At 44.3% G+C, this 12,160-nt stretch overlaps 1 protein-coding gene across 1 annotated transcript in view; it reads left to right on the top strand.

The window, feature by feature from the left end:
- KALRN (kalirin RhoGEF kinase) overlaps positions 1-12,160 on the top strand; it is a 775,504-nt gene that overhangs the window by 746,137 nt on the left and 17,207 nt on the right. Inside the window, 6 exon segments of the mRNA XM_058295672.2 lie at positions 2,748-2,775; positions 3,325-3,496; positions 5,549-5,670; positions 6,048-6,179; positions 8,090-8,254; positions 10,073-10,151. Coding sequence (XP_058151655.1) covers positions 2,748-2,775; positions 3,325-3,496; positions 5,549-5,670; positions 6,048-6,179; positions 8,090-8,254; positions 10,073-10,151 — 698 coding nt within the window.

The raw sequence follows: 12,160 nt of genomic DNA, 5'->3' as shown, positions 1-12,160 counted from the left end.
ACTACTGAGTCTTTCATCAAGCAACGCTTCTGGGCAGGAATTAGCCCTTTTTTACAGATAAAGCTGTGTCCTGAATTGCTTAAGAATCTAGTCCAAGGCGAGAGAGCGTGTCTGGCTTGAAGACTGGATAGTAAGCACTCAGTCTCTCCCAGAGTTTGCAGCCTCCCCCAGACGCCACGCCACTGAGAGCCTCCTCTTTCAGCAGCTAGGATTGTACTGTCAGTTTTTAAAACGTTTACCATCCATCGATGTTTGAAAACATGCTTGTGTAAAATATTACTAGTCACAAATCAGAAATAATTGTTGTATAAATCTTTTGATCCTGTTTCCAGTTCCTGTTTCTGTACCAGTTCTAAATTCTTGGGAAAACTGAAATGAGATAAAAAAGTGTTCTAAGTGCAGCAACTATATATTCAATGCCCATTTTGCTGCAGACCCAGGGCTAGGGGCCTGAGGCACAAAGGTGAAAAAACAAGTGATTTCTGTCCTTGAAAAGCCTACAGGCTAATAGGTCTGGCTGTACCTTTCTTTCCTAAAAAAAAAAAAATTACAGAAGTGAAACCTGCTGACTGCAGAATGTTTGGAAAGCCCAGGTAAGAAAAGAAAGAAAAAATCACCCCAAACCCAAAGATTTAGAGATCCTGAGAACACAGCTTATGTCTTCTTAATCCTCTCTAAATCCATAAAGCTTTCCACAGACTTGGAGAAGAAAACAAGCTTAATAAATGCCTTTTTTTTTTTTAGCTTTAGCTGTCAAATGACTGGTTGACATACTCCCTGCCTTTCCTAAGACAGGCAGATAAATTTTGAGCCGCTGTAGCACCCCCACTGGTGATATGGTACAGCTTACCATGTTGACTGTAGTTTAATTGCTCATCTTGATCAATTTACTCTACCTTCCCCTACAATGGCCCAGGATCTCCTCATATAGAGGGACTCTCTAAGGTATGGGCGGAGCAATAACTTTTTCCAAATCCCCTGTTGCATCCCCCAGCCCAGCCCAGAAAAGCCTCTATGGCAGAAAATTGCTTTATCCCAGGTCAGGTCCCTTGAATAGAAAGGAAATTTCAGCAGTATTTCTCAAACCAGGCTGCATTTTGATTCTTCCCACAGAGCTTTTAAAATGCTGGTGCCTGGGCCCCACTTCCTACCTCTTAACAGAGAATCTCTAGGCATAAGACCCAGGCTTTGACTGGGTGGTGTTATGAGTGACCTTTTGAGGATAACAGCCTTTGGACACTCAACTCCAGAACTTGACAGTGCAAGGCTTTGCCCCAGCCCTCTTTGTGAAAAACCTGGGTGGTGTAAGTGGGCAATTGGTTTACAAAGGGGAACCCAAAGACAGAATAACCCAAAACTTCTTTTTTCTAAAGACTCCCATGAGCCCCTGTAGAAGGGAAGAACACAGCAAACTATGCGTGATCCCACACAGATAAACATAGGCAGATGGGTGTGCACGCCCCGCCGGGCTATCATGTAAGGCCCGTGAGTGTTCTGGCTTCATTATGAAGGAAAATAGAACCTTTATGAGATAAACTACTAGAGATAAGTCACTCAGATGGATAGATTTAGGTCCTCTTCCTGTTTTGATTTATTTAAAGTTATTGAGTACTTGTTATTTCTGAAGCACAGTGCTAAGTATTTAATATACATAATTCCACTCAGTCCTTGTGTGAGCCCTTTGCAGTACCTATTATTATTATTCCCCATTTTATAGTGGAGGAAATCAATGATAAGAAATTTCAAGTAACATAAAATCACAGTAAACAGAAGAGGAGCATCAGCCTCTCTGACGCCAAAGCCTGTGCTTTTTCCATCACAGCAGGCTCTAGGCCCCAGACTTGCATGAATAGAGATGGTAGAGGAGATGGGGGAAGGGGAATCCCTGTGGCCCAGCAGAGGTAACGTTCCAGAAGGGCTGGTCAGCTAGAATGTGTTCCCTTCCGTGAAGAGCCGGGGTTCCTAAGCGAGGCAGTCTGGGAGGTGTGAAGCACTTCCGCCTCAAACCAGCCACGTGACCAGGACGCAGTAAGGACTAGTGCCTAAATCTCAATGTTCTCACTTAAGCAACGAAGAGGAGTAGACCCATTAGGTCAATCGGTGCTTTTCACACTGCCCTGTGGAGGCCTGGGCTACAGGAGCTGGTGCTGGTACAGGACAAATAGACAAGACGCCCCTCCCTGCTCTTTTACCCTTCAACCAGGGAAGTTCTGCATTTAGCTGTTTGGAAGAAGTTTCTCTTACTTGGTGGGGGGGTGGGGTGGGGGAGGAAACCACTGGGTTAGTTCATTTTAAATGACCCTTCCAGCTTGATAGGTCTCAATCCTCTGTTTTGGAAAGTTGGGGACAAATCAGGGCCAGCAAATTGCTTGCGTTAAAGTGTGCGGTTTGAACAGGAGGAGAATGTGGTTTTGCATGTGTTAAAAGGGAGGAGTAACTGGGGAGCTGGAGGACAGAGTCCAGCTGCCGGGAGCAGAGTTCAGGAGTCATAACAAACCTACCTGGGCTGGAGCCCTGCTTCTCTCTCTCCCCCAGGAATGTAATCAACCAGATTAGACAGGAAAGTAAATCCCTTTGTTGTTGAAGGTTTTGTTGGTGTGATAGTAATAGGGTTACAAAATGGGCATTGGGGTCCATGCATCTTCTCCCAAAATTGCACCAATAGGGTAAAAAAAAAAAAAAAGTCTCTTGTTTGCTTTTAGTAGTTTAAGAAATGAGCAATTTTTTCATTTCTTTTTATTTTTCAGATCTTGAATCCAAATTTCATCCAAGAAGGTGAGTTAATCCTAAGAGGTAGAATTGAGAAAGTGAGGATTGGCTAAATAAACTACAGCAAACCAGCACTGATGTGAAATTGTTAAACATATTGACATCATTAGGTATTTATGGACAAGGGGAGATATTTATGAGAAACAATTAGGTGAAAAATATTACAATTTATATTATGGGTAGTAGAATCCAACTTTTGTAAGGAAAAGTTTTATATAAAGCCTAAAAGGACACATACCAGAATGTATGTAGCTATCTCTGGACTGTGATATAACAGAGCTTTGTTTTTCCTTTTTGCTTATCTGTGTTTCCTAAAATTTTTTTTTACTTTTAAAATAAAAAGTAATGATGGTTTAAAAAGAAATCTGATGGGTGAGCTTAGAGTGATAATTAGGACTGACTGCAGGGCGAAGGGCATAGGTGACCACTAAGCTGAAGATTATTGGAATTGTTATTGCACAGCACGGGGGGGCAATGGGAGTGTTGTTTTATAAAATGGCTGCTTGATTCTCACTTTGTTCTAAACAATGTGACTGTCTGTCAATTTGATCACAGTGGCCCCAGAATTCCTCGTGCCTTTGGTGGATGTGACCTGCTTACTTGGGGACACCGTGGCACTTCAGTGCAAAGTCTGTGGGCGGCCAAAGCCCACCGTCACCTGGAAGGGTCCGGACCAGAACATCCTGGACACCGACAACAGCTCCGCCACGTACACCGTCTCCTCCTGGTAAGCCATTGCCCTAGCATCAGCGCCAGCAGCACCACAGCGCAGCACCGAGGGGCTACATCTGGGATGCGGCTCCTGTTCTGGGCCCTTAGCCTCTCCAGGAGGAGAGCTGGCCTGAAGCCTATTCTAGCTCGAACCCTTGCTCTTGGATAGGAGAGAGACTGAGTTAAAAGCCATGGGCTGGGAGCAGTTGTGTCTCCAGCAGTTGAGCTCCTGCCTCCCACACTGGAGGTCCCGGGTTCAGTTCCTGGTGTCTCATGAAACAAACAACAAGAAAAACAAATGAAAACATCAACCCAAGGAAGCCAATGTGGCTCAGTGATTGAGTCCCAGCTTCTGACATAGGAGGTCCTGGGTTCAATCCCTGGCCCTGGTACCTAAGGAAAAAAACCAAAAAAGCCCAGGCTGCTCAGTCCCACGTGGTAGTTTAGTCAGAGCTGTGGTGTGTAGGCACGGCCTCTGCTGCTCACACTCTACACCCTGTCCCTCAGCCTGATGATCGGGGATCTCACCGGCCAGCACACATTTCATGTGCTTCTCGGCATCTTGTAGGCATGCCTGGGCAAGCAAGAATGGTTTGGAAAGAGTGTTCTGGACCCATGTTAAACAAACAAAGAAAAACATAAGCTTCTGCAATTCACGTCAAACATGACCCATACTTTCCAAGAGCTTTTACAGTCACTGTCTTACGTTCACTATTTCCCTTAGGGTCCCTACGTTAGGGGAAGCAGAGAAGCCTCCAGACCTGTAGTAAGAAGTGGTCCTCAACTCCAGCATCCTGGTGCCTGTTGTGAGGGAGTGATAGATTTAATCCCTTTATTAAAATAAGAGCCATTTTCTTAGGGAAAAACACTTGCTCCAAAATGTGTGTGCCAGAAGCATGCTTCTACACAATAGCAGTTAATTGACTCTTCTAGTCATGCTGTTAGTATCTGTTGCTACTGATGATGGACTTTATTGCATACTACTGCTTACAGTGGACAAGCAGGATCAGGCCTAGAAAGCTTAAGACGCATTTATGGAAGAAAAACAGAAAAATAAACTTTGATCCATTAACTCAATTAATCTTTGTGCATGTGAATTGAGAAAAGACCATCTTTTTTTGGTATTCACAGCAGAAACTCCCTGACCACCTCCTAAACTGTTCATGGACCCAAGGAGGTTAGTGGGCGAGCCAGTGCTTACGAGCCAGTGCCTACGAGCCAGTGCTTACGGTGGCTCTGAAAATCGCCAGCATGTGTCACACCCCATGGGAGGCAGCAGGCCCACTGGGACTTCAGAGTTCAGCTTGTATTTAATACTTTCAGAGCAGCTCTTCCCTGGCGATGTTCTGAACCCCATACTAGGACAAGCGGGAAAATTATGGTATAGGCAAGGGAATTTACCTTTAACTTAATTCAGTTAATTACTTTGAGGGTCCCATGTGTAGAACTGGAAGTATTTGAACAGTTTTGCTCTTTAGCCTTTCCTTTGTCTTAGGCTACTCGTTATTGATCTGTGAGACTGAAAATATCTTAGAACAAAGTTGCTAGTAGCAATAATAATAGTAATCATATTACAGGCCTCTACTGGTAGAGGTCTTCAGGTATTTCAAACCAAGTTCTAATTCTTACCTCATTCGATTCCTTATCCTATTTCTCATTTATTGAAAAAAAAAAAAACAACCTTGAGAGATGGATATGGCAAGAATTCTTTCCCCCCGGGAGGAAATGGGGATGTAGAGAGCAAGGTGACGGCCCAGGTAATAGACCTGGGCTCCCAGCTCAGCATGCCAAGGACCAGCGCTCGGGCATTTTACCCATCAGCCAGCCATCTTTAACCTCCAACACTTAAAGTCCTATCTCAGTCCCAATGAATACGGCAAATGGTGGGCGTCTTTCACGGGGCCTTCTGAGGGAAGCTGGCAGGACTGACTTCTGCCCTCTGCTCTCAGTAATACAGCTCAGGAGCCCAGCGCCGGCTCTGTGAGACAGGCAGGCCAGGGGCAGGCGTGGCAGAGCACGCGAGAAATTCAGTCCTGCTGTCTAAAGGGTATCCTTTCGGTGTCCCTAGTGATTCCGGTGAAATCACCCTGAAGATCTGCAATCTGATGCCCCAAGACAGTGGGATTTATACCTGCATAGCCACAAATGACCACGGGACCACGTCCACGTCTGCTACAGTTAAAGTACAAGGTATAGTCTCTTCGTTAGTCCACCCTTTTAAGTGGACATTACACAGCTCCCTAAGACCTGGGGAAGAAGAGGTCCATTGTGAAAAATCCAAAAGCTGCCTGGGGCCCCCCGGCAACCTTGCGCCTAGTTCCCTGGCCCACACTTCGTCTCAGTGTGCAGTGCCTCCCCCAAGGAAAACTTCAGGCAGTGAGATGGATCCACTATTGACCCCCAGGTCTCCCTCTGGCCTGGACAGTGTTAGGTCAGGTCAGATATACAGAGTCACAAGAGAAAAACTGAGGCTCAGTTAGGTAGTGTTCCTTAGGGGACACTCAGCCCTGGGGTAGAATGCCAACTTCTGCAGAAATAGCCCTCAACACTAACTTCTGTCTCTTTAGGTGTGCCAGCTGCCCCCAACCGCCCCATCGCCCAGGAGAGAAGCTGCACCTCAGTGATTCTCCGCTGGCTGCCCCCGTCCAGCACGGGAAACTGCACGATTTCTGGTTACACCGTAGAGTACAGAGAAGAAGGTGCGCCATCTCCTCCTCCTCTTCTTTTCCTGTCTTCTCTTCCTCTCCAGAAGGTCCTTCGGAGCTATTAGATTGTCCACCTCCACATCTTTTATAAGCTGGGCCTTCTTGATCCTTCCAACTCAGCACGAAGGTCTCAGTGCCTGAATACAACAGCCTTCTGATCGCAAACATAGAGCAGCCTTTTTGCCAAGATGTTGGCAACCATCTCTTAACACTTTTATGACCCACGGCAGGTTTCAGAGTTCATTCACCTCACGTGCATTTTCATATTTAACACCCTCATTCACCCAGACAGGGACGGTCAGGCCCAATTTACAGATGAAGAGGTGAAGGCCTAAAAAAATCAAGAAATGTGCCTGAGGTTGCAGTTTGAAGACAGCAGAGAAAGGACTAGATCTGAGGTATCCAGTTTGCTAATTGGTGATCTTCCTTATCTCCCTTTCTCCAATAAAACTGAGAGAGCAAGAATATATTCTATGTATAGTAATTTTTAAAATTGTGTAATTTTAAAATGTGTTCTATTTACAAGCTAAAAGTACATGCATTTCTTCAGCAGCTAGAAACAACTGAACTTGACCCCTAGTTATTAAGAAGATTTAGTTAAAAATAAGAAGCTTCCAGGAAACTCTGAGCTGCATTATGAATTACACAGTTGAATTGAAAGCCACTGCTTGACCATGGAACCAAAACATTCATTTTCCATCTACTTTCCATTACTCTTGTTTTAGCTCCTCTTTCTTCTTCTCTTTCTGTTAAATAGTCCTGCATAGTTATAAAACTACTTCTGCATTTTTATTAAGCAGTTCATTTTTTTTTGAAGATTTATTTACTTATTTCTCTCCCCTCCCCCACCCCAGTTGTCTGTTCTCTGTGTCTATTTGCTGCGTGTTCTTCTTTGTCCACTTCTGTTGTCTGCAGCATGGGAATCTGTGTCTCTTTTTGTTGCGTCATCTTGTTGTGTCAGCTCTCCGCGTGGGCGGCGCCATTCCTGGGCAGGCTGCACTTTCTTTTGCACTGGGTGGCTCTCCTTTCAGGGCACACTCCTTGCGCATGGGGCTCCCCTACACGGGGACACCCCTGTGTCGCATGGCACTCCTTGCACGCATCAGCACTGCACATGGGCCAGCTCCACACGGGTCAAGGAGGCCCGGGATTTGAACTGCAGACCTCCCATGTGGTAGACGGACACCCTAACCACTGGGCCAAGTCCGCTTCCAAAGCTATTCATTTTTGTGTCTCCCAATATAGCACATAGGTCTTTGGGTTGGGCTGGGAGCCACATTTCACATAGTTCATATTTACCTCAGTGTTATTTAGTTCATAGTTCATCTTATGTGCTCTTGTGCAAATTGTTTAATCCTTCTGATCCTCAGTCTCTTTGTCTGTAAAGTAAAATTAATACTCTCTATTTCATAGGGTCTCTATGGGTTTAAGAGAGAGAATTAAATATGAAAATACCTTCCACAGTATTTTATATGTACATAGTGCTCAAAACATGTTGACTATCATTTTGTTTCACTTTCCAAATACATAACTTGTCTCATTTTGTTATTCATTTCAATGTATTCTTTTGATTTTATTACAAATTGACCCTATGTCCCTCTGTAAATTCTGTATTATACATGCCTTTCACTCTTACCCTTATCCATTTGGAAGTGAACAGAATCTATAGCAGAGCTCAGGAAAGCCATCTTCTCCCACACCCCTCAGCGTTTATTCAGTCGTTTAGGAGACGGAACCCTAACCTGCCAGTTGGCCCACAGGCTTTCCAAGGTCCTGCTGACATTGACCACAGCAGTCGCTTGAATCTAATCTGTCCATTTTTCCTTTCTTTGTTTGCTGAAGGTCTTTGCAACAATGCCCCTCTGACTTTTTCTCTTTTTCTCTCCTCGGAAACTGTGTCCTAGGTTCCCAGGTCTGGCAGCAGTCGGTGGCTTCCACCTTGGACACGTACCTCGTCATTGAAGACCTTAGTCCCGGCTGTCCTTATCAGTTCAGGGTCAGTGCCAGCAACCCCTGGGGGATCAGCCTTCCCAGTGAGCCCTCGGAGTTCGTGCGACTTCCAGAATACGGTGAGTCCCAGCCATGCCCACGACCCCCAGGCGGTGGGCGGCAAGGCACCTGGCCGATTGTCACAGACACACCAGCCTTGGCTGCCAACCACTCAGTGGCTTGAGTCAAGTAACAGTTTCAAGGCCTGATGAAGACTGTTTCTGTAAAGTGTTAACTTCAAGTGTCTCAGGACAAACATTAGGTCTCATGCCCTGTCTCTGCCAAGTTCCCCAGCCCTAATAGGTGTCTCCAGGACAGGGTAGGGCAGGCAGGAGTCCATCCAATCTGCACCTCTGCTGAGGCAGGAGTGGCAAAGCCTCTCACCTGGGAACCCCTGCTAGACATATGCGTACCTCAGAGCACTGACCAACTGCAACTATAGAGAGAAAAGCAACCTGCTTGAAGGATTTCACTATAAGATGAGTATTAGGCAGTTTTTCTACCCCGCAACCCTCCCAGATTTGCAAGTGATACATTTGAATATAGATTTGTTGCAAAATTAACTAAGGTATACATATAACTAGCTATATATGAGCATTTTACAGACATGGTTCTTATTTTGTCCATTTATTTACTATCTCAGAGTCATTTTGGTCCCAGGGATATTTTTGAAGAGGAAACTTGTTAGCCTAAAGAAATACCTGCCAAGTGAGACTTCAGGAAGTGCAAGGGAGATGTGTGTGCGTGTGTGTGCGTGTGTGCTGGAGCAGGGAGGGGAGAGAAGTGCCAGGGATCTGGTGGTCGGTCGCCATATTGAAGGGGCAGTAGGCATGTGTCTCTTCAGATTAAGGGAATCCCAGAGTCTCCAGAGGAACTGCAGATCCCTCTAGAGCCCTGGGCTCCATGCCCCCTGCTCCCCAACCCCCTGTGGAATCCAGAAATGCTCTCCAGCCCCACCACACTACCAGCCCGGCTCAGCTCCCATCCAGCAACTTTGTCCCCACAAGCCTATGACTCCCTGGGAAGCCTTGGCCCTTGGTCTCTGTTTCCTTAGAATTCAACATGGATAAGGCACCTTCAGCCTTAGCCACGTTGTGCCAGGCCAGAGACAACGGGCTCTGGTAACTGGGAACCTTCAGTCCAAATGGCGGAGCTGCTGGCCTGGTTCCTCTCCACACAAGTCAGTAACTAAATCCTGCCCAGGGGTGACCACTGTTCCTGTTTTACTACTTGTGAGCCTTGGAGTCCAGCAGACAACATAAGTAGATCTCGGTGTGTGCTTGTGTATGCGTGCGCATGTGTGTGTGTATCATTACCAGTGCAGTAAATTACCAATCATACAAGGTGATCCTGCCAAAGATTCTACTCAGGCATGTATTTTGAGTTAAGCTCAATTACTCAATGTACTGGATAAGCTCATTATTACCTAAGAACAGTGGGCTGAGAAAGATAAAATTTTAGAGGGTTTTGAGCACACTTCTTTTCTTTTCATCCTTTCTTGGCCTTGTAACTCCCTATTCTCTCTGAGGCAACCTCCCTATAGCCCTGACTCTCACTGGCTTTTCTATGCCTTCAAAGTACTTTTCTCCCTCCCTTTTTATTTTTTTTCTATCAAATTTCTGTTTTAAGATATCCAAAGTTATGTTTAAAATTCTCCGAATTTTCCCTTTGTGTAAGTAATTGCCAGAGGGAGTCTGCTTCTGTCATGTCAGTTTCTCCTTGGATGACATTTAAAAAAATAACATTTTAGAGAAGCGTGACATTTTCCCACTGAGTTCGACTCCATATTTAGTCATGAGGATTGCTTTGGGGTTATGCTGGAGTTTTTCTGCTAACCTTTTCTTTATTCTCATACGTGATATCCTCAGTATCATAAACAGATTTTCTCTCTCCCTAAGATGCTGCTGCTGATGGTGCCACCATTTCTTGGAAGGAAAATTTTGATTCCGCTTATACAGAACTGAATGAAATTGGAAGGTAATGACACAGTTTTCTATGGCTTGGTTTGTGAACACGTAACAAAACACATCAAAATAATGACTTGAATTTTTGGTTCCTGTCACTAAATGCATTTTCCCTATAAGAAGAAAAAACTAGAATATTGATGTGTATTGCTGTTCTTTTTCTAGTTTCTAAATGGGGTTCTTCACTCATCAACTTTCAGCTTTTCTTCTTTTCTAATATAAGAATTTAAGGCTCTAAATTTCCTCCAAGTACAATTTTAGCCACCAAAGTTTTGATATGTGGTGTTTCCATTATCATTCAGTTCTAAGTAATTTGGAAATTTCAAATATGGTTATTCTTTGACCCATGTGAAGTCAAAAGATGTTTTAAACTTTACAAACATGAGATTTTTAAAAATTATCTTTTTGTTACTGTTTCTAACAACTGCACTGTAGCCAGAGAACTTGGTCTATATGATTTTGACTCTGATTTCTGTTGAGACTCTTTGAGTAGTATATGGTTGATTTTTAAATAAAAAGCTTTATGTGTTTTTGAGAAAAATGGATCATTACTAATTTGGGAGTATGGGTCTCTAAATATATTCACATGTCAAGCACATTCATTGTTTTATGGGCATTTCTATTCCAGATTCCTTCCTTTCCTCCTCCCTCACCACCTTTCTCTCTCTAGATCTCTCTGTATTTTGGCTGAAGAACATTAATACGTTCTCAAAAATAAAAAGAATGGGACTGTGACTTTTCATAGAATAATGGAAAAACTCTATCACCTGTCTCCTAGAATATGAAGGAAAAGGAACACAAAGGGGATTCGTCCCCGTGCATGCGTTGTCTCCAGGGATGATGGATGAGAGAAAGTGGATGGATCTTGCAAGTCACTCGCCTATTGTAGAGGAATAAGTCGAAGCCCACCAGGATCGATGGGCCCTTAGCATCATCTCCATCTCTGATTGACATCTCCTGATGAAGTTTAAAATTTCATAGGAGGTTGTGGAGAGAGTCAAAATGTTTGCTATTTCAGTTCCTGAGGCAGAAGTCACAATGTTTTCACTGCCTTCCAGTAAAAAAACAAACTCTACTTGGCTATTTTCTTTGCATACCCCAACAGAGATAATTTTTAAAAGGCCAATTGGAATGTATGCAATGATGCCGATGATGTCTATGACATATCCATAGTGTTGCAGATGATATGCGGATACTATACAAACAGTATTTATTATAACTCTTTTTTTTTTTAAGATTTCTTTCTTTCTTCCCCCCAGCTGTCTGCTCTCTGTGTCCATTCTCTGTGTGTTTTTCTGTGTCTGCTTGTATTCTCATCAGGTGAGACTGGGGATCTGTTTCTCTTTTTGTTGCATCATCTTGCTGCATCAGTTCTCTGTGTGTGTGGCACCACTCCTGGGCGGGCTGCGGTTTTGCTCAGGGCGGCTCTCCTTGCGCAGGGGCCGCTCCTTGTGTGGGGGGCACCCTTATGCGGGGGCATCCCTACAAGGGCTGGTACTCCTTGTGCACAGCAGCACTGTGCGTGGGCCAGCTCAGTACACGACCCGGGAGGCCCTGGGTATCAAACCCTTGGACCTCATGTATGGTAGGCAGACGCTCTATCGGTTGAGCCACATCTGCTTCCCTATTTATTATAATTCTTGCAACACTGTGAAGTAGTGTTTTAGTAGACTTCTAGCAAAGGAAACTCAGGCTCAGGGAGGGTAAATAACTCTCAAGAGCCCATAACTACTAAGTATAAAGCCAGGGTTCAAACTTTAGGCTAATGGCTCTAAGCCTGCACTTCATTTACTATCATATGTTGTTTTTTGCCACAGCAGTTACATGGTCAAAAAAAAAAAACAAGCTCTAGATATGAAATCTTGTTTTCTCCATTTTATCTAAATTTGTGAAGCTATATATGATCCCAAAGATGAACAAATTAAATCACCAGTTGGTTCTAAACCAAACTGGTTCCCAAAACTGGATGTAACATTTAATTCCTCCTCCCAGATGTGCATTTGCTGTTGACAGCCATAGGCT

The sequence above is a fragment of the Dasypus novemcinctus genome, chromosome 4 (genome assembly GCF_030445035.2).
Source record: "Dasypus novemcinctus isolate mDasNov1 chromosome 4, mDasNov1.1.hap2, whole genome shotgun sequence".
Classification (NCBI taxonomy): Eukaryota; Metazoa; Chordata; class Mammalia; order Cingulata; family Dasypodidae; genus Dasypus; species Dasypus novemcinctus.
This window is presented reverse-complemented; position numbering and strand designations above follow the sequence as displayed.